The sequence below is a fragment of the Hyperolius riggenbachi genome, chromosome 10, assembly GCF_040937935.1.
Source record: "Hyperolius riggenbachi isolate aHypRig1 chromosome 10, aHypRig1.pri, whole genome shotgun sequence".
In the NCBI taxonomy this organism is placed as follows: Eukaryota; Metazoa; Chordata; class Amphibia; order Anura; family Hyperoliidae; genus Hyperolius; species Hyperolius riggenbachi.
Window position 1 is genome coordinate 37,581,291 of NC_090655.1, and position 24,321 is coordinate 37,605,611.

Sequence of the window (24,321 nt, forward strand, 5' to 3'; positions counted from 1 at the left end):
AGTCCTTGTGCATGCCCAGAACGAAAAAGGTCATACTTGGATGGCAAAGGAGCCATGAGAGCATATCCGACATGTTTTTGTTTAGAGAGACCCAGCACCGGAATGTTGGGCACCAGTAGAACCCAGAAGCCTCTGGACTGCTGAGGTAAGTATTTATCTTTTATTTCTTTTCCCTCATGGGTTCACTTTAAAGGGGAGCGCTAGAGAAAATGTAAAAACAGGTATGTTGTAGTATATGTGTAAAAGGTAGGGGCGCTTGCTGGTGTCTCCGGCACCTAAAGTCTGTTTAAAGAGAACCCGAGGTGAGAGGGATATTGCCATTTTTATTTCCTTTTAAACAATGCAAGTTACCTGGCTGTCCCTGTAAGACGGTGTTTAATATTTTTAACAAATAGACCATGAACAAGCATGCAGATCAGGTGTTACTCAAGTCTGGCAGGATTAGCCATATGCTAGTTTCAGGGTTGTGCCTAATGCTGGGAATACACGAGTCGTTTTTGCAGCAGATAGGTGGTTAGATAGATAATTTCCGACATGTTCCATCCCCTGTTCAATCGTTTTGCCACTCGATTCCTGATAGAGAGAATCGAGCAGGAATCGATCGAGCGGAGAAAAAACGATCCGTGTATTCCCAGCATAAGACACTTCTGATGCCAGAAGATCAATAGGACTGTCAGGCAACAGGCATTGTTTAAAAGGAAATAAAAATGCCAGCCTCCATATCACTCACCTCGGATTCCTTTTAGCACAGAACTACACTGCCCATGGTCCCTGGGGTAGACTGGTAGAAGTAAATGCACCACTGGCAATGCTAAATCCTTATGGTATCCTTAAAGCATCAAATTTATATGGAATAAGGAAGGAGGAAAAATCATTACATTTCACATTGGTGAGATAGGCGAGATGGCCACAACAGACTCAAAGATGTGCATATGGTGGTTGGATAGTGTAATGGGTAAGGTCTGACATAAGAGACCTGTGTTCAAGTTTTGGCTCTTCCTATTCAGTAAGCCAGTACCTATTCAGTAAGGAGTCCTTGGGCAAGACTCTCTAACATTGCTACTGCCCCTAGTGGCTGCATCTCAAGAGCTTTGAGTCTGACAGGAGAAAAGCGCTATACAAATGTTGGCATTATTATTAGTATCATCATAGGTATCTTAACACCCAAAGAACCAGTCAGATTTATCACCAACATTTCTGCCTGAGAAAGTCCGGCACAATTAGGAATAGAATTGTTCACATACTGCAGACTGACTCACATAGAAGAGAAGCGCTGTTTTTCCCACCAGTTTTACTCTTTCCTACATACACTCTTACACAAGAGTCTTCAAAGCATGCAGGCAGTTTTAACAATAAAATTATAAACCTTTTTCCGCACTTTCCTCCCATAGGACTCAAAGCGCTTAGGCCAGGTGTCAGGAACCTTTTTGGCTGAGAGAGCCATAATCGCCACATATTTTAAAATGTAATTCTGTGAGAGCCATACAATAGGTTTCAAACTGGGACAGTAAGGCTCACATCCCTGTTGCCATGGTGATGTGTATACAGTTGATCCGCCGGGCAGCAGCAGTGTCAGACACGTCTTCAGCTTCTCTTGGGTTTCAGCAACATCAGCAGTTTCTCCGACAGCCAGACAGGAGAAATGCCGACTAACAGCTTGTACAATTAGCTAACTGACTTGGGGGTTGATTCACTTTGTAGAACGAGATCCCTGCACTTTGGCCCAATAGGCTGCCTGTCAAGTGACAGGCAGTCTATTGGGCCAATCAAAGTGCGGGGCTCTCGTTCTACAAAGTCACTGGACCTTACAGAGTCCAGAGTGGGACAATTGGAGCGGCCGTTCATTTTGGGGTAGTGCAATTAAGTTAGTAATGCATGCTACAGCAGTAGCGTGCCTACTTTGAAAATGTTACTTGCGCTGCCACACTAAGCTGTGCTGCTTGAGCAGTGTAGCTTAGTGAATCAACCCCTACTGATTTGTCTGTGAGCCAGATGCAACCATCAAAAGAGCCACATCTGGCTCCCGAGCCATAGGTTCCCTGCCCTTGGCTTAGGCTCTCTCAGATTGAGTAATTGGTAGTAGGGTGTCTAATCAAAAAGGCCAGCTCAATTTTTTGTATCGTGGAGGTGCATATATGTATTTATAAAAATGTTATAGTATAGATGTGTACGAAAAGTTTTATAAGAATACAAGTTTGTAAATTTCATTGTTATTTTTTTTTATATAAACACATAAAAAGGGAAAATTATATTTTGGGTCATTTCATTTTCTTTAATTACCTCATTTTCAGGGACTTCATAAAGATCTGTAAGACAGATATTTCATTAAGGTTAAAAAGGACAGCAAGTACTGCATGTAGGCAAATAATAAAGGATTGATAGCTTAAAGTGGATCCGAGATGAACTTTTACTCCTTGCATAATTGTGTTCCTTTCATATAGTTTATAGGGCATTCCTCAAGCCAAATACTTTTTTGTTTTTGTTTTGATACTCTGATTCTCTGTAAACTAAACAAGCCTCGCCCACAGTTTTCAGAGAGCCTTGGCAGTAGCAAGGGCTCATGGGAGCTCAGTCTGGGCAGGAGGAGGGGGAGGTATTACTAGCCAGAGATTTCAGAGGCAGAGGGAAGGAGCAGGGGGGGGGGGGGGAATTAGGTTTTTTCACACAACATGCAGATAAGCCTGCCTCTGTGTAAGGTTTACAAACAACATGGCTGCTGTCATTGTATCACAGGAAGAAATAATCATATTCTATTAAAGCTGTTTGCAGCTAGATTTGCTGTGTAAACAATCTAAACTTTAGATAAGATATATAGACAAGTTACTTGTTATAGTTAGTTTTTCATCTCGGATCCACTTTCATTCACTGCTTGCCAGGCTGATAGAAAGCAGACTTATAAATAGAATAACGTACAACAATTTTGACCACTTGATGGAGCTGTTGCCATGAAAATAAAATAAATGTGGACCAAGTGATCATGGAAGACTTCACCTTATTAACAATAAACGGTATTTAGAAAAACATTTCAAACAAAACTCTACATTCACTATTAATAAAACATTGAAAACTACCAACATTCGTGTCTTGTAACATTTACAGTCTCAAGGTCTTCCTTCTTTTTGGCTATAGCAGAGATTCTTATTTTTTGCTTCATTTTCAAACCAGTATTGTAAGAAAACAGCTGGAAATGGGGTAATTTCAGTGTAAACAAGTCATTCTCACTCGCCATAACACAGGGGTCAAAACAAGTGTGGAAACCACAAATCATTTTATCACACTATTTTTTTGGACACATGTCAACCAGGAGCCCCTCCCCCCAGGTCTCTCACACATTTTTCATTGCGCTTTGTGTTTCCACTGAAAAGATGTCCCCATTCCGGGATTTCCATAGGGTTTATGCAGCTTAAAGGACAACTGAAGTGAGAAGAATATGGAGGCTGCAATTTTTATTTCCTTTTAAAGCCAATGGGTAACGCTATCAAAATAAAAAAGTCAGATACTCACCTAAGGAGAGGGAAGGCTCGGTCCTAATGAGCCTTCCCTCTCCTCTCCCGGTGCCTTCGGTGCTGCGCTGGCTCACCCGTTCGCGTCCGCCGCCGCAGGGACTTCGGAGGTTTTCGGGAGCACTCAGGCTTCCGAAGACGGGACGCTCCATACTACGCATGCGCGATTGCGTCATAGAGGACACTCGCGCATGCGTATTATGGAGCGGCCCGTCTTCGGCAGCGGAAGTGGCAGTATTTGACCGAACTGGTCGAATACTGATAAGGGGGATCCTGTGCGGGACCGGGCACTGGGAGAGGGAAGGCTCATTAGGACCGAGCCTTCCCTCTCCTTAGGTGAGTATCTGACTTTTTTATTTTTAAAGCGGTAAACATTCACTTTAAGCAATACCAGTTTCCTGACAGCCATGCGGATCTATTTGGCTGCAGTAGTATCTGAATCACACCAGAAACAAGCATGCAGCTAATCTTGTCAGATCTGACAATAATGTCAGAAACACCTGATATGCTGCATGCTTCAGCGTCTCTGCTATAAGTATTAGAAGCAGAGGATCAGCAGGACTGCCAGGCAACTAGTATTGCTTATAAAGAAATAAAAATGGCAGCCTCCACATACCTCTTGCTACAGTTCTACGGTTGGCTTTTTTTTTTCTTTTGCTTTGTCTGTCAAGGATGGTCGATTTCTAATTCCGATGTAATTTCACATTCCGATAAGAGTTTTTCCGATTTCTGTTCAAACCTGTATTTCCGACTTTCCAATTCACGCTGGATTTTTTTTTAGTAAATAGGGTCAAGTGTAAAAAGAAAAAAATAAGTGCTATTTTTGGGGAATGTACGCTGTTATGCGTAATCCGCATTTACGTTCGGCAATCGCTGTACATTTCGGCATTCTCTGTTTGGCCTAACACCTACGAGTCTTGTGGTTCTAAAAACTCCATGGTTTTTCATTTTCCACAGTACAATACTGGTACTCTGATCCAATACTTCTGAGTCAAGTGATTGGCCTAACATTTTTGAGTCTTGGTAACGTAGTATAAACAGGGAATTCAGATTTCCACCTCAGAAAGCAGATTTCCGATCAGAATTTTGCGGAATTCGGAAGCTCATCCCTATCTGTCCATCCTTGGGTAGATTTTCCCACTTCCTGTTTTGACAGGAAAGTGATGGAAAGGATCAAAAAGTGGACACAGGACATTTAAGTTACAGATTACCCAGCAAGCTCTTGGTGAACCAGAACTCCTAGGAGCGTGTAAAGGGCTAGAAAGGGCCAAAAAACACTCTTACTAAAATGCTATGAAAAACAAAGGTTTGCCTACTTAAAACAAAAGGTATTTGCTATAATTCAGATTGGAGTGAGCGTCTCCCATGATGCATCACTGCTGAATATGCAACTCCCTGATAGCTGAACACACCTCCAGAACCTCTGGAATGCAATGATGTGTCAGCTTGTTAATATTATAGAGCCACACTAATCCAACATGTTTATACAGACTGTTTAGGAGTGGTTGGTCCTCATCAGTGCATGGCATGGATTAATGAGGCTCTATGAGCTTGCTTAGCAATCTGTAACTCTGGGTATTTCAGGTCTTACCCCATAGTGACATCAATCCATGCTCTTATGAGGATCAACAGACAGTCTGCCAGTCTGTAGGCATGTTGGATTAGTTTGGCTCTGTGGGCCAGATTGAACAAAGCATTACTTTTTATTTTTTTCTTCTTACCCTGTTCTAACCAGCAGGGGAAATGTTCTGCATGATAATAAGAAACTTCTCATATGCTACGTAGTAGCGGCAGTTTAGCATAGATTTCTAGAGCTGCAATACAGTTAAAAAAAGTGCAAATGCATTTATAAACGTGCACAGATTAAGGAGTGCTTAATAGCAAACAGTTCTACAGGTAGTGCAGCAGTGCAGGCTAGACATGATTTGTGACGTGATTTGTTCTGTGCTTAAAGAGACTCTGAAGTCTCATAAAATTCAGCTTTTTATTGCAAAAATGTCTCTAACATTATAGCCCTAACTAAAACGCTGCATCCCCGTGGCTGTAATTAACTAAATCCCCCCAAACTCCCCGGGGGCAATCCGGGCAGCGCTTCCATGACAGGCAGAGCTTTCAGCTACAGCTCTGCCTCTCCACGCGTCTATCAGCGCCGGATCGCTGCCTCCACCCGACCCTCTCAGTCTTCCTTCACTGAGAGGGGCAGGGGAGAGACGGAGATACGCGCTGATGACACGCGTAAGGAGGTAGAGCTGCGGCTGAAAGCTCTGCCTCCTCCAGCAGCAAAATCCACGACTAGGGATGCTCAAATTCGGACTCGGGAGATACCCGGATAGTTGCTATCTGGATATCTCTCAGTAAACCTGAGCGGTTTGGGCGGGAGGGGGGGGGGGGGGGTAGTCAAGCTTACCTGTGACATCTTCGGTCCGTCCCTTGGCACCTCTCACGATGCCGTCCATGCGCATCACATGACTACAAACACTTCCTCCAACCCGGAAGGAGGAAGTGTTTGTAGTCACGTGACCACCACGTGGGCCACATTGTGGGAGGCGCCAGGGACGGAACGAAGAAGACGTCAGACAGGTAAGCTTGACCCCCCAGCCCGCACAGGTTTACTGGGAGATATCCGGATCGCAACTATCAGGGTATCTCCCGAATCCGAATTTGAGCATCCCTGTCCATGACCAAGAAAGTCGTGGATTTTGCGGGGAGAGGGAGGGGGGGGGGGAGTTAGGGGGAATATAGTTAGATTTCAGCCGCAGGGATGCGGCGTTTTAGTTAGGGCTATAATGTTAAAGACATTTTTGCAATAAAACGCTGAATTTTATGAGACTTCAGAGTTTCTTTAACCCTTCCAGTGCTGGGCATTGATGCAATACAACAGAGGTATTGGTTACATCAGCAACAGCAATTTCCCTCACACACTGCACTGTCTGAGAAACATTCCTAACTCCTCCTATTCCTAACAGTTTAAGAAGGAATCTGCACTATTTAGTGATTTCTTAGGATGTCTGAGACAGTTCTGCACGGATTTCTAAAAACCTACTAATATTAGTTCTCAGACACTCTTGATAAATGTCCCTCTATAACAAGCTGACACATCATTGCATTCCAGCCGTTCTGGAGGTGTGTTTAGCTATCAAGGACACTTATAATTATACAGACGAGGGACCTTATGACACTATGCAAAAATACAATTTATTTTACAGTCCAATTCCGCGAAAATATAATGCATGCATCATTCCCGTATAGAGGATATATTACAATCTCTGCATGTCCTTATCATGTGCACTCATTAGTTGCTACAATAGTTACATGAACATCTGAGCCGGATGAGGAGAGGGCAACTTCACTGGTTCAGATTTCAGCTGTACACCAACAACAAAAATGCTTCCTAGTTTAAACAAAGTGAGGTACAACTAGGGTGTGAAGGCAGGACTCTGAGAAATGGAGAATAAAAGTGTAGTGTTACCAAATATGTTCCTGTTGAGACTACTGTCCTAATTCCCAGGCCCGTGAGAATAAACGCCATTGAGCTAGACTTTCTCTCTCTGCAAACTTCTTAGGTAGGGGTTGTTTACACCAAGTAATCATACTATGCAGACTGGGAAAAGAAGACTGGTGACTTAATTGGCTAAGGAGCTTATTTATACATACTGAATTTTTAGGACCATAAGAGAAAAAGTCACTGCGTCTTATAGTCCAAATGCAGGGAGTGCAGAGGAGGACACAGGGACACGAAAGGGCATAGAGGAGGAAACAAGAGGGCACAAGGAGGACAGAGGCGGGCACAGGAGGACACAATGGGGGCACATGGAGGACACAGGGAGACACAAGAGGTACAAGGGGGCATGAGGTACAAAGGGGGCATAATTCAGCAGGATAAGCCATATACCGTTGTATCCTGCACCCAAGTCTCCTGGCGGCCAGTTCATATATATGCTCTGTGGAGATGTGCTTGCACAAAGCTTGGAGTTATAGACCAGCAGGTTGGGCATTAAACTTAAATCGCATTTCATTTGGTCATATTTATTTTTTTTCTCTTATTAAAACACATTCTATTCTTAGCGTTAAAGCTAATAAATATAACAAAGAAATAAATCACTTTACACTCTCTTTAAATATTAGTTCTATGCAGACACACCCTTTCATTGTAAGGCGCACCACTCAAAAGTAGCTGTATCACAAGGACATAATCCTTTAATGCTAAGTTAGCACAAGGCATAGCCATGATTTGAACTCGTTTAACAACACAGTCCAAACCTATTGTTATAACTCGTTATTAGCTGCGGCTCTAAAACATCTCCCATTGTAGAATATGAAAGAGAACAAGGAAAAAAAAAGCCTGAGTATTTTACAATAGTCACTACACAGCCTAGTGTATCGTAATTTACAAACTGTTGCATCATATTTAATGGATTAATTGCTTATGGGAACTTTTCTAAAGGTAATATTGTATGTACGCCAGGATTTTTCAACAAGATGTTTAATGGGAGCCACTGATAATACAATTTGGTGAATGAACGTTTATGAGCGATTATTCGTATGAGGGCCCGTTTCCACTTGTGCGGTGCAAATTCGTCACGGAAACCGTGAAAACGAATTCGCATGTGGATGCAAATTTTACCACAAATTCACATATGTTTTCGCATATAAGTATGCAAATTTAACCAGGTCTGTGCCTGTGTGCTTTTACATGGATTTTATGTGAAAACGTATGAATATTCGCGGTAAAATTCCTGGAAGTTCCTCTGAGCGGAGCAGAGCAATTATGCACTGTGCGGGTGCTCATGGACGAGTATTTGCTTTCACATGCTTTGGGACTTGCGCCTACACAGTTCCTGAATTAGGGAGAGCTGGTTTTAGGATTTGACTATGGAGGTTTCCAGTCTAACAGGAAAAGGATCAGGAACGGTGGAGTGGATGCTGGACTCTGATGACAACGAGTAGCGGCAGCACCCTCAGGAGGAGGTAATCTAGCCCACCATGGGCTTCATCTAGTAAATGTGGTCTCGGTTCCGGGGTACTTAGTTTGCAGCAGATTTAACTCTCTAACAGATTAAAACAATTAAAATTATGCTTGCTGGAAAACATAGCAACAGTGTATAGATCTGTACTCTGGAGTTCTTAGAATCCTCATGTCAGTTGTAAATTGCATGGGCCCATTCATTGCACGGAGGAGGAGAGAGAGGCCCTTCAGTGATTGTCTGCTTTATTTCTAAGACCATTTGCTGGTGTCTCCAATAACTTCAACTATGGGGATAGATGCCTTTCCAGTTAGCTTTTCTCCATTAACATCCCGTACCACCGATTACAAAAAGGAATGGGACAAGCTATCTTAAAGTGTACCCGAGGTGACGTGACATGATGAGATAAACAAGTGTATGTACAGTGCAAAACATTAACCTCCTGGGGACTGCCTAACGCCGATGGGTGTGGCCACGGCGGCAGCCCCTGGACCGCCTAACGCCAATCGGTGTCAAGTCCTGGGGCTGCATTTTGCAGGAGATCACGCACAGGCTGCGTGCGCATCTCCTGCTCGGGGGGCGGAGCTCCACCCCGCCTTCAGTCTCCGAGCGGCCATTGCTGCTTGGGAGACTGTTAGATGGCGAAATCACCATCTAATTACATGTGCAGCGCTGTACTGGGGACAGTTCTCGTGTATTGTATGGGTCTGGATACATTCTTGGTACCTCTCTTTGGGGTAATACATCAAGTAGCAGGCTTTTAGGAGTAATATGGTATTTACATCACTGCCCACACAAAGCCCATTGGTTGTTTCTTTATGATGCTTTGCTAAATAATGAACTGTGCCCTTTTGAATGATGGATTACTGACTTGAAAAAGCGGAGGATGTTCTTCCACGAAACGCGTTGTCGGTTTTAAATAAAAACCTTTTATCCCTCTTATATTTTCATCCCCTTGATTACACTGCAATACTAGCGACCTTTTACCCTTGCACCACCCACCCGCACGTGGAGACACAAGCCTTGCCCAGCGCGCAGCGTGAGCTGGAGCAAGCGTCCTGATTTCCTTAGTGATAGCTGTGAGGAGGATTGAGGAGAGTGACGTCACTTCCGTTTTTGCCGCTGCAGAGAGCCCGGTCCCCGGCTAGGCATAGAGGGACGCAGGCTTATCGTGGCTGTGTACGCTGTGCCAGCCAAAAGACGATCAGGTGAGACCTCCCCTGCTCGAACGTTCTATTGCAATTCTGGGAGTCTCAGAGCGCCCCTTTTCTTTATATGTTTTTTTAGTGGACTTTATTTGGGAGCACCCGAGTGAACAACAGGTGGCCAGATCGCACCCTTGGGGGGTTTTCACTGCCCCATACTTCTTCTATAAAAGTTTTCCAGGCAGAATACAACTTCTGAGGGCAGAAGGAGATAAGAAACTTAATAGACTGCCAGTGAGCTGAGGCAACAAAACATTGAATGTACTTTGTAAATGTTTAAATATAAAATAAATCCATGGGATATATAAAAAATAAAAGTCAATTTTAGGAGTAGGAAGACAAAATCAATTGTTTAGTTCTTCAGTTTATTTTCACGTCGGGTTCACTTTAAGAGAGAAGTGTGACAGATGGTTGGAGGATTATCACAGCTTTTTCAGTTGAGGCAAAAATATGACCCAGGCAAAATAAAGAAAAGGAGGACCTGAGACTAAAGAGAGCCTTCCTGGGGAGGGGTGTCTATACTTTTCTTTTACCTGCAGGTGAAGGTTTATTCCGAGACCAGAGGTTTGCTTTAACCAGAACCTAAAACAACTCTTCACCTTAAAATTATGCTTAAAGCGGAATATAACCCAGAATTTCTTCTTTGCGTTAAAAGATTATTAACAGCATAATATACTAACACAATGTTCTTTTTTAGTAAAAAAGCATTCAAAGGGTTACATCACAGGGCTGACTCTTTCTTCTGCAGGGAGAACCCACATCGAACTGCTTATAATCTTATCTTGTGTACACATTCTTTACTTAATACATTTATGTAAACATTCTCTGGCTGTGCAGGACTTCAGCTGATGAGTCCTGGGGTGAAACAGGTCAGAAATCACTGCTGGCAGCATTTACAACAGAATGACAACAGTTATAAATAAAATGCACCAGCAGCTTTCAAAGTAAATTAACTGAACTTTGGGAAGTTATATCTAAATGAATAATAATACTTGTGCACAAAAGCAAATATAATTGTATGGGTTATGAAAAGTAGGAAAACACATTTTTGTTGAAAATGTAGTCAGAGTTTTAAACCCCTTTAACAGAATAAACCACATTTTCCACAGTGCCTTGAACCACCCATCAGAAAATGGTACATAAGTCTGGATGCGAAGGACGTAGGATTCTATATACACACCACAAATTGCTGATGGCATCTTGCATTCAGCAGGTAAATAATGTTAAAGGTACATTATCCTGCATATCCTCTATGTGGTGTATCCGAGGGCAGAAACACTCAGCCGAGTGCTTTTGACCCGTTTTTAATTTAAAAAAAAAAATCGTGATTGCAGCGGATGCAGATTTTAACACAATTTTAATGCAAGTCAATGGGAGCATTTTTTAAAATAACAATACAGATCGAAAAGTGCTCGGTGGTGTGGCACAGCCCTTAGTCTATGTGAGAAATGATAACCCAAAATACTTTATGTTGGCGAGATGGGTCAGAGACTGTGACAGTGGCTGAATTCATGACAATCTAATATGAACAGCCGACCTGGCCTTCCCATTGTAGATCTAATCACAACAAAAAGAGCCTCAAAATCACCATTACCACTGGGGAATTTTAGGACACAAACCTAGCACATAGAATAGGAATACAAGCCAACTGAAAGGTTTGACAGTACAGTGTGGCCTTCATTTTTATCCGCTTCCACATATTCTTCTTGTATATTCCTTGTGCTGCCAGCATATTTATTTACGGACATCTCTTCCTAGTAGCTGCACAGCTATCTCTGTAATCAAGTGTCAGGTACTGCAATGGGGACACAAATAGCCCCAACATAGCCCAAACTTTTTATTATTCTTATTATTTAACAAAAAATATATGTATTTGGTTATCTGATAATCTTTTTTTTTTATCCACTTCACCCCAAAGGGGTTTTTACCCTAACGGACAAGAGCGATTTTCACATTTCAGTGCTCATACCTTTCATTTGCCAATAGCTTAATCACTACTAATCACAATGAAATTATATCTTGGCTTTTTTCACCATCAATTTTTTGGGGGGTTATTTGTTTTCAGTAATTACTTTATTTTCTATGCATTTTAAAGGGAAAAACAAGGGAAAAAAATGAAAAAACACTATTTCTCCAATTACATCCCCTATAGTTATAATATAAACACTGCTACTGTACATAAAACCCACAAATTTTATCTACCCATTTGTCCTGGTTATTACAAAATTTGAATTATCTCCCTAATACAAAGTATAGTGACAGTATATTATTTGGAAAAAAAGGTGTTTTTTTGTCTATGTTGTGTTTTTTGTTTTACTTTTCTCATGTGCACACGCACGGGAACGGGAGCACGCACGTGCGGGAGCATGCGTAAGCGTGCACGGGGACACGCGCAGCAGCGCTGCTTGATGTATAAAAACGTCCTGGAGCCATTAAGAGGTTCCAGCAGGACCTTTTAATACGTCTGCTTGTCTTTAAAGGGTACCCAAAGTGACATGATGAGATAGACATGTGTTTGTACAATGCCTAGCAAACAAATAACTATGATGTGCTCCTTTTTTCCTTTCTCTGTCTGAAAGAGTTAAATATCAGGTATGTAAGTGGCTGACAGGAAGTGACTACAGTGTGACCCTCACTGATAAGAAATTCCAACTATAAAACACTTTCCTGGCTTCTGAGAGCAACAAATCGGTAAAAATGGGAATTTCTTATCAGTAAGGGCCCACTGTAGTCACTTCCTGTCTGAGTCAGGTCTGAGTCAGGACTGAGTCAGCCAGCCACTTACATACCTGATATTTAACTCTTTCAGGCAGAGAAAGAAAAAAAGAAACACAGCATAGTTATTTGTGTGCTAGGCACTGTACATACACATGTCTATCTCATCATGTCACTTCGGGTATCCATTAACACTGAGGAGCAATGTACAGGTAAGTATTGCATCTCCAATAAGTAATTACATTTTTGAAAAAACATTTTTACCTGGATCTTCTACCCGAGTTTGAGTCCTTGCAGGAGGCGATTGACCTGGTTTACTTGCTCTGTTCACAACAGGAGCTGGAAAAACAAAAGTAAAACATTAACCTATATATAACCAGGTGTTCACATACCAACCCAAGAAGTCCTGCAGCCTGGATTATTTTACAGCTTTACTTGTTCTTTGGTTTGGTATGGAGTAGTGAGAAAAGAACTAGTGATCCGAAAAAAAAACCTGCCATGCATAGCTCCACAGACTAAAGCCTGGTACACACTTTCAATTATGATTGGCCAATCACTGACCAATTTTAATTACTCCCATGTAGTATGAGGGTCAACATATCGAATACTATGGGCAGATTGTGTAGGTGAACCATCATGCAGGAAGTAAAATTGGTCAGTGATTGGCCAATCATAATGGAAAATGTGTATCAGGCTTTAAGCCTGGTACAGTGTCTAATTTTGATTGGCCAATTACTAACCAGTTTTTTAGCTCTATATAATAGGAGGATTTGCCTACACAATCTGCTCATAGTATTCAGTATCTCTTCTCCTTCATACTACATGGAGATGATAAAATTGGCCAATCAAAATTGAAGGCTTGTACAAGGCTTAAAGGGATACTGTAGGGGGGTCAGGGGAAAATGAGTTGAACTTACCAGCGGCTTCTACCGGTCCCCCGCAGACATCCTGTGTTGGCGCAGCCACTCACAGATGCTCCGGCCCCGCCTCCGGTTCACTTCTGGAATTTCAGACTTTAAAGTCTGAAAACCACTGCGCCTGCGTTACCGTGTCCTCGATCCCGCTGATGTCACCAAGAGCGCACAGCGCAGGCCCAGTATGGTCTGTGTCTGCGCAGCACACTCCTGGTGACATCAGCGGAGTGAGGGCATGGCAACGCAGGCGCAGTGGTTTTCTGACTTTAAAGTCAGAAATTCCAGAAGTGAACTGGAGGCGGGGCCGGAGCATCGGTGAGTGGCTGCGCCAACACAGGATGTCTGCGGGGGACCATAAGAAGCCCCGGGTAAGTTCAACTCATTTTCCCCCGACCCCCTACAGTATCCCTTTAAAGTAAACCAGAGCTAAACGAGTAGTAAAAATCAATACTTATCCGGGGCTTTCTCCAACTCCATAAGCACTGTGAGTCCCTTGCCGTCCTCTGCCATTCAGCCGTGATCAGCCCTGGTAACTGGCTCAGTCGCGTCAGTCGTGGCCGTCTGTGCATGCGCAGAAAACGACTGACACTACCGAGCCTGTTACCGGGGCTGATCGCGGCTGAACGTCAGACCACGGGAGGACGGCGAGGGACTCAGCAGTGTTTATGGGGCTGGAGGAAGTTCTTATTATTCGTTCAGTTCTGGTACACGTTAAAAACGTAACATAAAGTGAAAACAGAGAAAAAAACAGGTGAAAAAGCTTTGTGAATCATGTCCAATGATGACACATGATGAGTCTGGGTAATAAAAATGTAGTCTGTGAATGACTTATGATGATTAATAAATTTTGCTATATTTTTGAACATATATAGGTGTGGTGCTGTATTTAGTCATATCTTCTGTTTACTGTGCATGACTTAAGTTTGAGCAAAAAAGTTTTGTTGTGTGTTTTTTTTAAGCTAAAATCTATGAACATCAACAGAAGTTCTTACGTTTATAACCGGGACTAGGACTTGGACTCGGATTTTCGTTTGGATCAATATAATTATCAACCTCATCTGGATTGATGTAGTCCTGAAATAATAAAATGGATGTAAACAATGTAAAATACTTTTTTCTTTCGAGCCAAGCAGAATTCTCTTGCACAGGACAGAAGGAAAATAGAGAAATTGTATTTATGTATTTATATAGCGCCGACATATTACTCAGAGCTGTACAGAGTATATAGTCTTGTCACTAACTGTCCCTCAGAGGGGCTCACAATCTAATCCCTACCATGGTCATATGTCCATGTATGTATCGTGTAGTGCATGGATCATAGTCTAAGGCCAATTTTTAGGGGGAAGCCAATTAACTTATCTGTATGTTTTGGGGATGTGGGAGGAAACCACAGTGCCCAGAGGAAACCCACGAAAATACGGGGAAACAGAGTAACTACAGTAACTAGAGTAAACTATATAGAATAACTTTATGATCCAGAAGGTGGAAACCAGCTGCTTTGCAGAGTAGTATGGTTTTAAAGGGAACACAAGACGGGAGAGATATGGAGGCTGCCATATTTATTTCCTTTCAAACAATACCAGTTGCATGGCAGATCAACAGGGCGGCCAGGCAACTGGCATTGTTTACAAGGAAATAAATATGGCAGGCTTAATATCCCTCTCACCACGGGTTCCCGGGTGTGTGGACCTATAGATTACATTGGGGGTCTCAGCACTGGAACGGCCTAATGGAGGGGGACGGGGAAAGCCTCTGAATCCTCCCCTCTTCCCAGGTAAGTATCAGATTTCAGTTTCCAGAGGTTCCCCCTGCCCTCCTCCAATGACCCATTCCAGCAATGTCCTCTCTACGCATACACAGTAGCAATGATCCGATCGATCGAAGCACTAGCGGGTCCATGCTGCTGCACATGCATGAGCCATTGCCGCCTGTGCAGCACCACGGACTCGATAGAGCACTGCTTTTTCTGCTGAAGTACGAATGGATCTGTGCTAATGCGCAGGCACAGCACGTCCCCCTTCCCCCCCCCCCCCCCCCCCCCCCCGGCAAGGCCTGTGCTTCCTATCATGGAGACAGGGGCTTGTAGGAGAGAGAAAACTCTCCCTATTGGCTCTCTGTGGCTGTCAGTCAGAGGGATATCCACACGGAAGCCTTTCGAAGCTGGTTATAGCAACAGCCGGTAATGATCAAACGCATTCCTGTGTATTATCCTAAGCGCTCAGTAACGTCAGCTGTTTTCAGCATTACCGTATGCGATAATACCTGATGAATTGAAGCCAATGTGTGCGTTGCGTCGCAAACCACTGCCAAAATGGGACGCAATTTGATGCAACGCATTAACCCCCCTGATCTCCTAGGAGAGAATTTGCATCTTCTCTTGAAAATAAATTTTTAGCATTTTACAATTGAAAAAAGTACCCAAATGTTAGTGGAAGAGCACTATCAAAATTATTTTGAGCAATTTCTCACGTGTTGGTGGTTTAAAATGTATTTTATGACAAGGTGTCAAAATATCACCTAGGAGAAAAGTCGGGAGAAAAAGTGAATTGGATATGGGCCCCTGGCTGTAAGTCCGAGTCAGGCTTGGGGTGAAAAAAGGCAGCCAGGAGGGGTAATCCTAAGCCTGACTCGTGGTAGCCACTGGGAGCTCTATGCAGAGTGCAGCGTACGTTTTAGCTCGCTTCCCTCGGGATCCAGACGCCAGCAGCTATTCTCCTTCCTGTCTTCAGAGGCTCTGCATCCCCCTGCTGAGGTTGCCATCTGTCGTCATGACGACAGATGGCAATCTCACTACAGGGTTACAGCTCTACCCAGAGAACAGAGGGAGAATTGTACGCTGGATCTCAAGGATGTGAGTACCGTAAATGCTGGGCTGCTGCAGATCTCACTGCGGTGTGATTTTTTTCCCCCTGATTTGTCAGTATCTATAAGCATGCTAAAAAAATTGGTGCAATTTTTTTAGACCCTAAAATCTGGAGATAATCAAACTGCCAGGGAGGTTAAGTGTAAATAGGGCCTAATGCTACTTCTCACAGACAACAAAATGAAAGATCCTGTTAGTAGTAGACCCTTACATCGTCATCCTCTGTGATTGTTGGTTTCTTCGGAAGAGGTGGTACTACAAGTTGTTGAGTTCTGGGCTTTGGGAACGGGTTTGGTAAAGCCTTGTTTGGAGCATTCGGTGGTGGTGGTGGTGGTGGCTTTGGCAAAGTATCTATTGGTTTAGGTAGTGGTCTGTTTAGTATGTTGCTTTTCTTATCTGTAAATTATTAAAAAAAACCACATAAAAACTACAGTATACACATGCAGCTTAAATAGAATGAGCAAAACTAAAAAATGCTTTCTAACAAATAGAACTAGCCAGCATAAATACATTTTATGACAAAATACACATTTGGGTTACAAGAAAGCATAAAATCAGTTGGTCTCAGTTATAAAAGTGAAAGGACAACTGATTTTGAAAGTAATGCCCATGTTTTCCTATGGCTCACTTCCCACTATATGTGTTTTACTTAAAGCAAACCTGAACAGAAAATTTAAAGTCAAAATAAGCATGCACAGGTCATACTTACCTCCTGTGAAGTCTACTAGTCGCTCTCTTTCTCCTCTCCCATGTCCCGTTTGTCCACTATGATCAATGGAATTTTCTGTCCTCCATTTTGAAAATGGGCATTACCCCACAACAGCTTCCTGGTCAGCACACTGTTAAACTGTAATATCGCCCACTTGAGCCATAAGAAAACATGGATATTACCTTGCTCATCAGTTGTCCTTTCAGTAATAACTGACAGCAACTGATATATTTCAGTTCTGACAAAATCTTGTAAGAAATCACTTGCAGGTACATCATGTGTTTATTGAAATTAATTTTTCTCGGTTCAGGTTCACTTTAAAGCTTTTTGCACTGCTATGGAAAGTTAAAACGCACCAGTCTTTCAGTGTATACAGTAAAATAGACCTAAATTCCTAATGGCTAACACTAACCTCCTCTCCTAATACCAAACAATGACCCTAACCCCCTCCCCCCCCCCCCCCACGGCACCAATAGACCAAAACATGAATTGAAATAACTAGCCAATTGGCTACTACATTGCCAATCAGCTATTATAAGTACTAGCCGATTGGCTACTCCAACTAAACCGAACATCGTAGTCGACCCTATTGTGTGCCCAACTCAAAGTCTCAGCATCTAGTTTGCATTAGCGTCTATTAGATGCCTGCCGAAGTGGGCACACACATGACCTTATCTGTGTCAATCTACCACCACTTTCCTGCTGTGTCCAATCGACTGAAATTTTCAGTCCGGCTTGGTCGTAATTTCTAATAATTTTCTTTGCCACAAATTGATAAACAGGGGTCACACTTGTCTTTCAGTTTCTACACTTTTCAGAAAACTGAAAGACAAATGTGACCTCTACCTTACAACAGCTAATGTAATTTATAGAGAAAACTGACAAATTGCGCAAGATGTCAGTTTTTTTTTCTGCGTGCGAAATCTACATTTAAGGCAGGGGTCACACTTAGAGCTCATTGATTAACATGAGTTCTCAGTTAAAAACAGTTTTTCTGTGCAGAAAATGCGCACGAAAGCCGACAAGTGTGACCCCTGCCTCACAGTTGACCGGTAATTTTACTGATCTTCTAGCCATCTCCAATTTCCCTTTTTTACCAGGGACCTTTTTTTACATGTCCTGTTAGTTTCCATAACTATCTTCGGTTTCAAGATTTTTACTGAATTTTTCATGAGAATAACTTACAAGCATTTGCAAAGGGGGATTTGCATGTCAAGAGTATAAATCACATAAACATGGAAACACAGCAAATATTCATAAGGTCACCGTATGCTCACCCCAGACTACAAATTCACTATTACAGGGTATTACTGCATTAGACCTAAGCAATAGTTCAAGGTTTCTCCTATATATACACATCCATTTGGCCTAGCCCAAAAGAGAGAGGCAAGGAGAAGCCGCCTGTTTGAGATAGACCCAGCAGCTAATCAAAGGAAGGAAGTGGGGGGAAAAAAGGGAGGGAAAGAAAGAGGAAATAAAAAAGTGAAGAAGAAAGGGAGAAAGAGGGAAAAAGAGAAAGAGTAAAGAAGACAGAAAAGAGATCAGGCTCAACTCAGATCAAAACATAGAACGTCCTCACTTAGCACTCTTATAATGGGCCACATACAACCGCCAGGCATCCCAGATTTTGTGAAACTTCTCAATTCTAACATCCAGAATACTTGCCATCTGTTCTTCGACCATAAAGGCTGTGACCCTACTCTTAACTTCTTCAAAAGAGACAAACTGATTTCTCCAGGATTGTGCAATTGTCGGAGTTGCTACACAGTTAAAAGTAAGCTAAAGACCATTGTGCTTTACTTATAGAGAACCCGAGGTGGGGTTGTGACAATGCTATCCGCATACAGAGGCTGGGTCTGCCTATACTGCCCAGCCTCTGTTGCTATCCAGATCCCCCCCTAAGCCCCCCCCCTGTGCTCTATCCCCCATAAATCACAGCTGCGCTGTTGACACTCAGCGTGTCACAGCGGGCTGTGTTTACCTCTGTACTGTCAGTCTGCTGCTCTCCCCGCCTCCTGCATAGCTCCGGTCCCCACCCGCATACCTTCCCTCCCCGCTGATTGGAGGGAAGGGACGTGGGCGGGACCGGAGCTATGCAGGAGGCGGTGCAGTAGCCGAGACTGACAGTACAAAGGTAAACACAGCCCGCATAGCGCGGCTGTGATTTATGGGGCATAGCAGAGCGCAGGGGAACTTAGGAGGGATCTGGATAGCAACAGAGGCTGGGCTGTATAGGCAGACCCAGCCTCTGTATGCTGATAGCATTGTCAGAACCCCACCTCGGGTTCTCTTTAAATATTCTATTTTGTAGTGCAATAAGGCTGTCCAAGGATCTTTCGGGACTACCTTTTCCAAAACTATCTTCTAAACCATCCCCAAAATTAAAGGTTATCTGAATGGTTTATACCCTGGTCTAATAAACCATTCCACTTATCCCACTGCCCTGAAAAAGAATTAGAGATATCCAGGAAACATTATTAATATTTGTTTGATGGAGCAGGACTTTATTCAGACCGTTAGAACATTTGGTGGTGTGATGGGCGTTGGGGGGAGTCCATTTATCACACAGGTCCACAGGACTTCTGATTTGGAAATGTTGAAACTGTACTTACCGACATACCCTCCGTTTCGGTCATTAAACCTATGAGATTGAGGGGTGAAGGTAGGCTGTTCAGTTGGTGTAGGTTCATAGCTTGCATCGTCTGTATCATCAGAAGGGACTACATATTCGTCAGCTTCATTTGGATTATCATAGTCACTTCCCTGTAAACAAACGTATACACATAATAAAAATGCCTTCTTTGCAGGAAGTGACAGATAGACTCATAAGGGGAATTTACCAGATTTTCACTTTAGAGTAACCAAAGCATACTGCACCTTGCATGCTTTTCTGCTCTTCAAGTACTACACTGAGGTACTTTAGTGTATTCCAAAGGCTTGGCTACCCCTAGGAGGTGCGGTTTTTCATCTAGACACTGTATTCACGAGGACAAGACTGTTGTCCTTGTTTTGTATAAAGCATACACGTCAAACTCTGGCCCGTAGGCCATATGCAGCCCACGGAGCCATCAGATTTGGCCAGTCAGTGATTTCCCCACTTTGCATTAATTATGTTTGGCCCACTCTAAACCACTATGAAAGCTATATTGGAGGTGAAGCCCTAGATCGCCAGGGAAGCCATATGGTGGAGGAAGGAGGTAAGCAGTAGACACCAGGGGACTGTATGGGGAGGGCATTCCCTAGACACCAGGGAAATGTATATAGGGAGGGCAATCAATAGATACCAGGAAAATGTATAGGAGAGATAGGACTACTAGACACCACGGAACTGTATAGGGGAGGGAGGGCAGTCACTAGACACCAGGGAAATGTACGTGGAGGGAAGGGGGCCACTAGACACCATGGAACTGTATAGGGGAGTTAGGAGGACCACTAGATGCCAGGGAACTGCACAGGGGAGAGAGGGGAGCCATTAGACACAAGGGAACTTAATAAGGAAGGGAGGTTGGCTTGTGACTTGGCCCAATGTGTGCAATTTCGGCCCACGCTGTATTGGAGTTTGAAAACCCTGGTATAGGAGAAGGCGAGTTCATTTTGCTTTAAATGGGGGAGAAAGGGGTTATTGTTGAAAGATGCCCAAATACAGCACCAATGGCAATATACAGTATATTTCAGAGTTCCTGTAAAGTGGACCTGAACTCATGTGTTTCCATTGGCTTTTCTGTTGTGGAAGTCTGGGCCTTACATCCCTTGTTTGGGTAAAGTTGTGGGGCTTAATATGTCCCGCCAGTTTCAGCTACTTCTGCAGCAATGTCAATATTAACCTGGAGGAGAACATGACATCACTAAAATTAAAGGGGCACTATTGCTAAATAATTAAAATCTAAATATTCAATTAAGTTACAGGCCTCAAAAGTACCTTTTACAAAAAAAAAAAAAAAAAGTGTATAAAACATACACAAATAATTATTTTTATTCTTTGCTTAGCAGGATTTGTGTTCATTAGCAACAGACTTTTTCTTTCCGATGCTTTTGTGGCATGTTACACTGCTTCCAGGGGAGGATAAACGGCATGGCTTTCCCTCCCTGACCTCCCTTTGAATCTGTAGTAGTGAGGATGGTTTAATCCAGCGGCCTCCACTGTTCCTGTACGCTGTGTATAGCCTTCAGGATAACACACAAACCATAGCTGTCCATGCTGGAAGCGCTTCACACAGGCACCTCTGTTGCAGCTTTCACTCACAACTATTATCAGCTCCGTGTGGCAATGTCCCTGCAAGTGAACAGTGCATGTCTGAACAGACACATCATGCACTATCCCCACTGTGCACAGCACACAAGGACAGTGAAAGCCATCGGGTTACACCATACTCACTTCTACAGACAGAGGAAGGCAGGGCCGGCACTGCCATTAACCTCCTGGGGGATACAATTATATCGCCCAGGAGGTGGCGCAGCACTATTTTTTTTAAATTTTTTAACTCATGTAGCGAGCCCAGGGCTCGCTACATGATAGCCGCTGTGCAGCGGCATCCCCCCACCCCCTCCGATCGCCTCCGGCAATCAAAGCAAACAGGAAATCCCGTTCAGAACGGGATTTCCTGTTTGGCTTCCCCTGTCGCCATGGCGACGATCGGGATGATGTCATCGACGTCAACGACGCCGTGACGTCAGAGGGAGTCCCGATCCACCCCTCAGCGCTGCCTGGCACTGATTGGCCAGGCTGCGCACGGGGTCTTGGGGGGGGGGAGCAGTGCGGCACGGCGGGTAGCGGCGAATCAGCGCGGAGCGGCAGCGATCGGTATATACACACAGCTAGCAAAGTGCTAGCTGCGTGCAACAAAAAAAAATTATGCAAATCAGGCCACCAGGGCCTGAGAAATCCTCTGTGGCGGCTTAGCCCGAGCTCAGCTTGGGATTATCCCCAAGAGGGTTAAGGCAAAGGGGTAAATTTCTCCAGGGCCCTCAACCGCTGCCGGGCCCCCCAGGTGTTCTTCCCAGAGCCCTGCACCATGTGTGGCAAATTGTAATAACTCACCTGTCCCAGCGCGCTACTGGTCCGCGCTCAGTCTTCATCCCTGCTGCCTGCCTCATCCCCATGACCCGGGGCAGGCTATTTACACATAACACGCACCACATGGAGAAGAGGAGGCAGCGGGGCTGAAGGGGGCGATCACCGGACCCCAAATTACTTCTCCCTCCAAGTTGCTATGACTTGGAGGGGGAACAGTATTAGTAACAGTACAAATACATATGTGCATTGGGGAGACCAATATGGGGGGGGGGGGGGGGGGGGGGAGCAGGTGGCTTGGTGGGCTGGGTTTGCTGGGGGTGGGGCATAGAGGACCCCAGAGTTATCAGTCGCCCTAGCGACTACTATACAGTGCATTGTAAGCGAAGCATATACAGATCTACTTCAATACTGGGAGGATCCAATTCATTTTATTCTCTTTTTCTTTGAAATAATAGCAAGTGTTGGTGTTGCACTTCACTTTCCTATGGGGGTTCTTCATTCACTCCAGTTTGTTACCAAGATATGAAAATTCCTTCACTGATGGCATCTGATTTGATACTTTCAGCATATTTCAACTGGCTACTTGAAAAAAAATGTTTCCCTTTTTTGCTGTTTTTTTGTTCTCAATTTTTTGTTCTCAATTACTGCTGTGGAATCTTTAATCTTGCGGGCAATACCAATAGAAATAATAGGAAACGGAACTGGTAGGTAGAGTGAGTGAGTGATTAGTATAACGTTGACAGTACCCCAGAAGTACACTTATCACAAAAATAAATTTAGAGCAAAGTACTTTTAAACTGATTGTTTTGAAGCAACCCTGCAGTGAAAGAAAACGTAAGAAAACTCATGATATAACTAATTGTATGTGTAGCACGGACAATGAATAGAACATTAGTAGCAAAGTAAAAAAAAAAAAAAAGTCATTTTTATTTTCAGTTATATGGCTTTTTTTTTTTTTATAAACTTGCATCATTCTGTCAACGTTTCAGTCTTACAACCACACCCTCTGTATTGTAACTATCTTCCTTCTACTAAAAATGACTTTTTAAGATAGTCCACAGTTTTATTTTATGTTTAAATCTACTTTTAACTGCTTTATTGTTTTTAGTCAATGACACATTCATTGAAGTAGAGCTACAATCTATGAACTATTGACCATTTTTATCGCTTTCCTGCTCTCAGAAGCCATTTTCTGCTAGGAAAGTGTTTTATAGTTGGAATTTCTTATCAGTGAGGGTCACACTGTAGTCACTTCCTGTCTGAGTCAGGACTGAGTCAGCCACTTACATACCTGATATTTAACTCTTTCAGGCAGAGAAAGAAAAAAAGCAACACATTCTAGTTATTAGTGTGCTAGGCACTGTACATACACGTCTATCTCATCATGTCACATGTCACCTCGGGTATCCTTTAAATGCTTCAGAAAACAGGACTGTATTCCACCCAAATGGGTGGAAGAGCTCAGAGAAACTCTTTTGCATAGATAACTGTTATCTATGCAATAAATAACAAAAAATAAAAACAGTTTTGTTTCAACTCTTCCTGTACTGAAAAATAATGAGACTTTTCATTGCTACACATGTTCTATTTCTTAGCTGCACTACACATACAATTCATTATATCATAAGTTTACATTTGCTTCAAGTTTGCTTTTAAAGCAACCCTGTAGTGAGAGTGATATGGATGCTGCCATATTTATTTCCTTTTAAACAATGCCAGTTGCCCGGTTGATTTTGCTCCAGCAGTATCTGCATCATGAACATGAAACAAGAATAGGACTAGTGTGGTCTGACGAAGGCCTGGTGCACACGAAAAACCGCTAGCAGATCCGCAAAATGCTAGCAGATTTTGAAACGCTTTTTCTTATTTTTCTGTAGCGTTTCAGCTAGTATTTTGCGGTTTTGTGAAGCGTTTTTGGTGTAGTAGATTTCATGTGTTGTTACAGTAAAGCGGTTACTGAACAGCTACTGTAACAAAAAACGCCTGGCAAACCGCTCTGAAGTGCCGTTTTTCAGAGCGGTTTGCGGTTTTCCTATACTTAACATTGAGGCAGAAACGCCTCCGCAATCCAAAATCTGCAGCAGCCCGGGAGTATGCGTTTCTGCAAAACGCCTCCCGCTCTGGTGTGCACCAGCCCATTGAAATACATTACTCAAGCGTACCCGCAGCCGCAAGCGGATCGCAAAACGCAGCCGAACCGCTCTGGTGTGCACTAGGCTAAAGTGTGCTCAAGCTTTTGTCAGAGAACCTGATCTGCATACCTGTTCTGGATCTGAGGCTTAATGGAACGAGAGGTTTAGCAGGATGAACAGGCAATCGGCTTTGTTTTAAAGGAAATGGACATAATAGCCTCCATATCCTTCTCAGTACAGTCATTTTAAGTGTTAAAGTGGACCTGAACTCATAAGTTTCTCTCTCTGCTCTAAGGGTTAAG

The 24,321-nt window shown here is 43.3% G+C and overlaps 1 protein-coding gene across 7 annotated transcripts in view; it reads right to left on the reverse strand.

Moving 5' to 3' along the window:
• BLNK (B cell linker) overlaps window positions 1-24,321 on the reverse strand; it is a 319,789-nt gene that overhangs the window by 40,336 nt on the left and 255,132 nt on the right. For all 7 annotated transcript variants that reach the window (XM_068258679.1, XM_068258680.1, XM_068258681.1 and 4 more), the window contains 5 exons: window positions 19,486-19,636; window positions 16,376-16,560; window positions 14,294-14,375; window positions 12,652-12,726; window positions 2,281-2,306 (listed from right to left, as the gene is read on the reverse strand). In XM_068258679.1, the coding sequence (XP_068114780.1) occupies window positions 2,281-2,306; window positions 12,652-12,726; window positions 14,294-14,375; window positions 16,376-16,560; window positions 19,486-19,636 (519 nt within the window). The remainder of the gene's footprint in view (window positions 1-2,280; window positions 2,307-12,651; window positions 12,727-14,293; window positions 14,376-16,375; window positions 16,561-19,485; window positions 19,637-24,321) is intronic.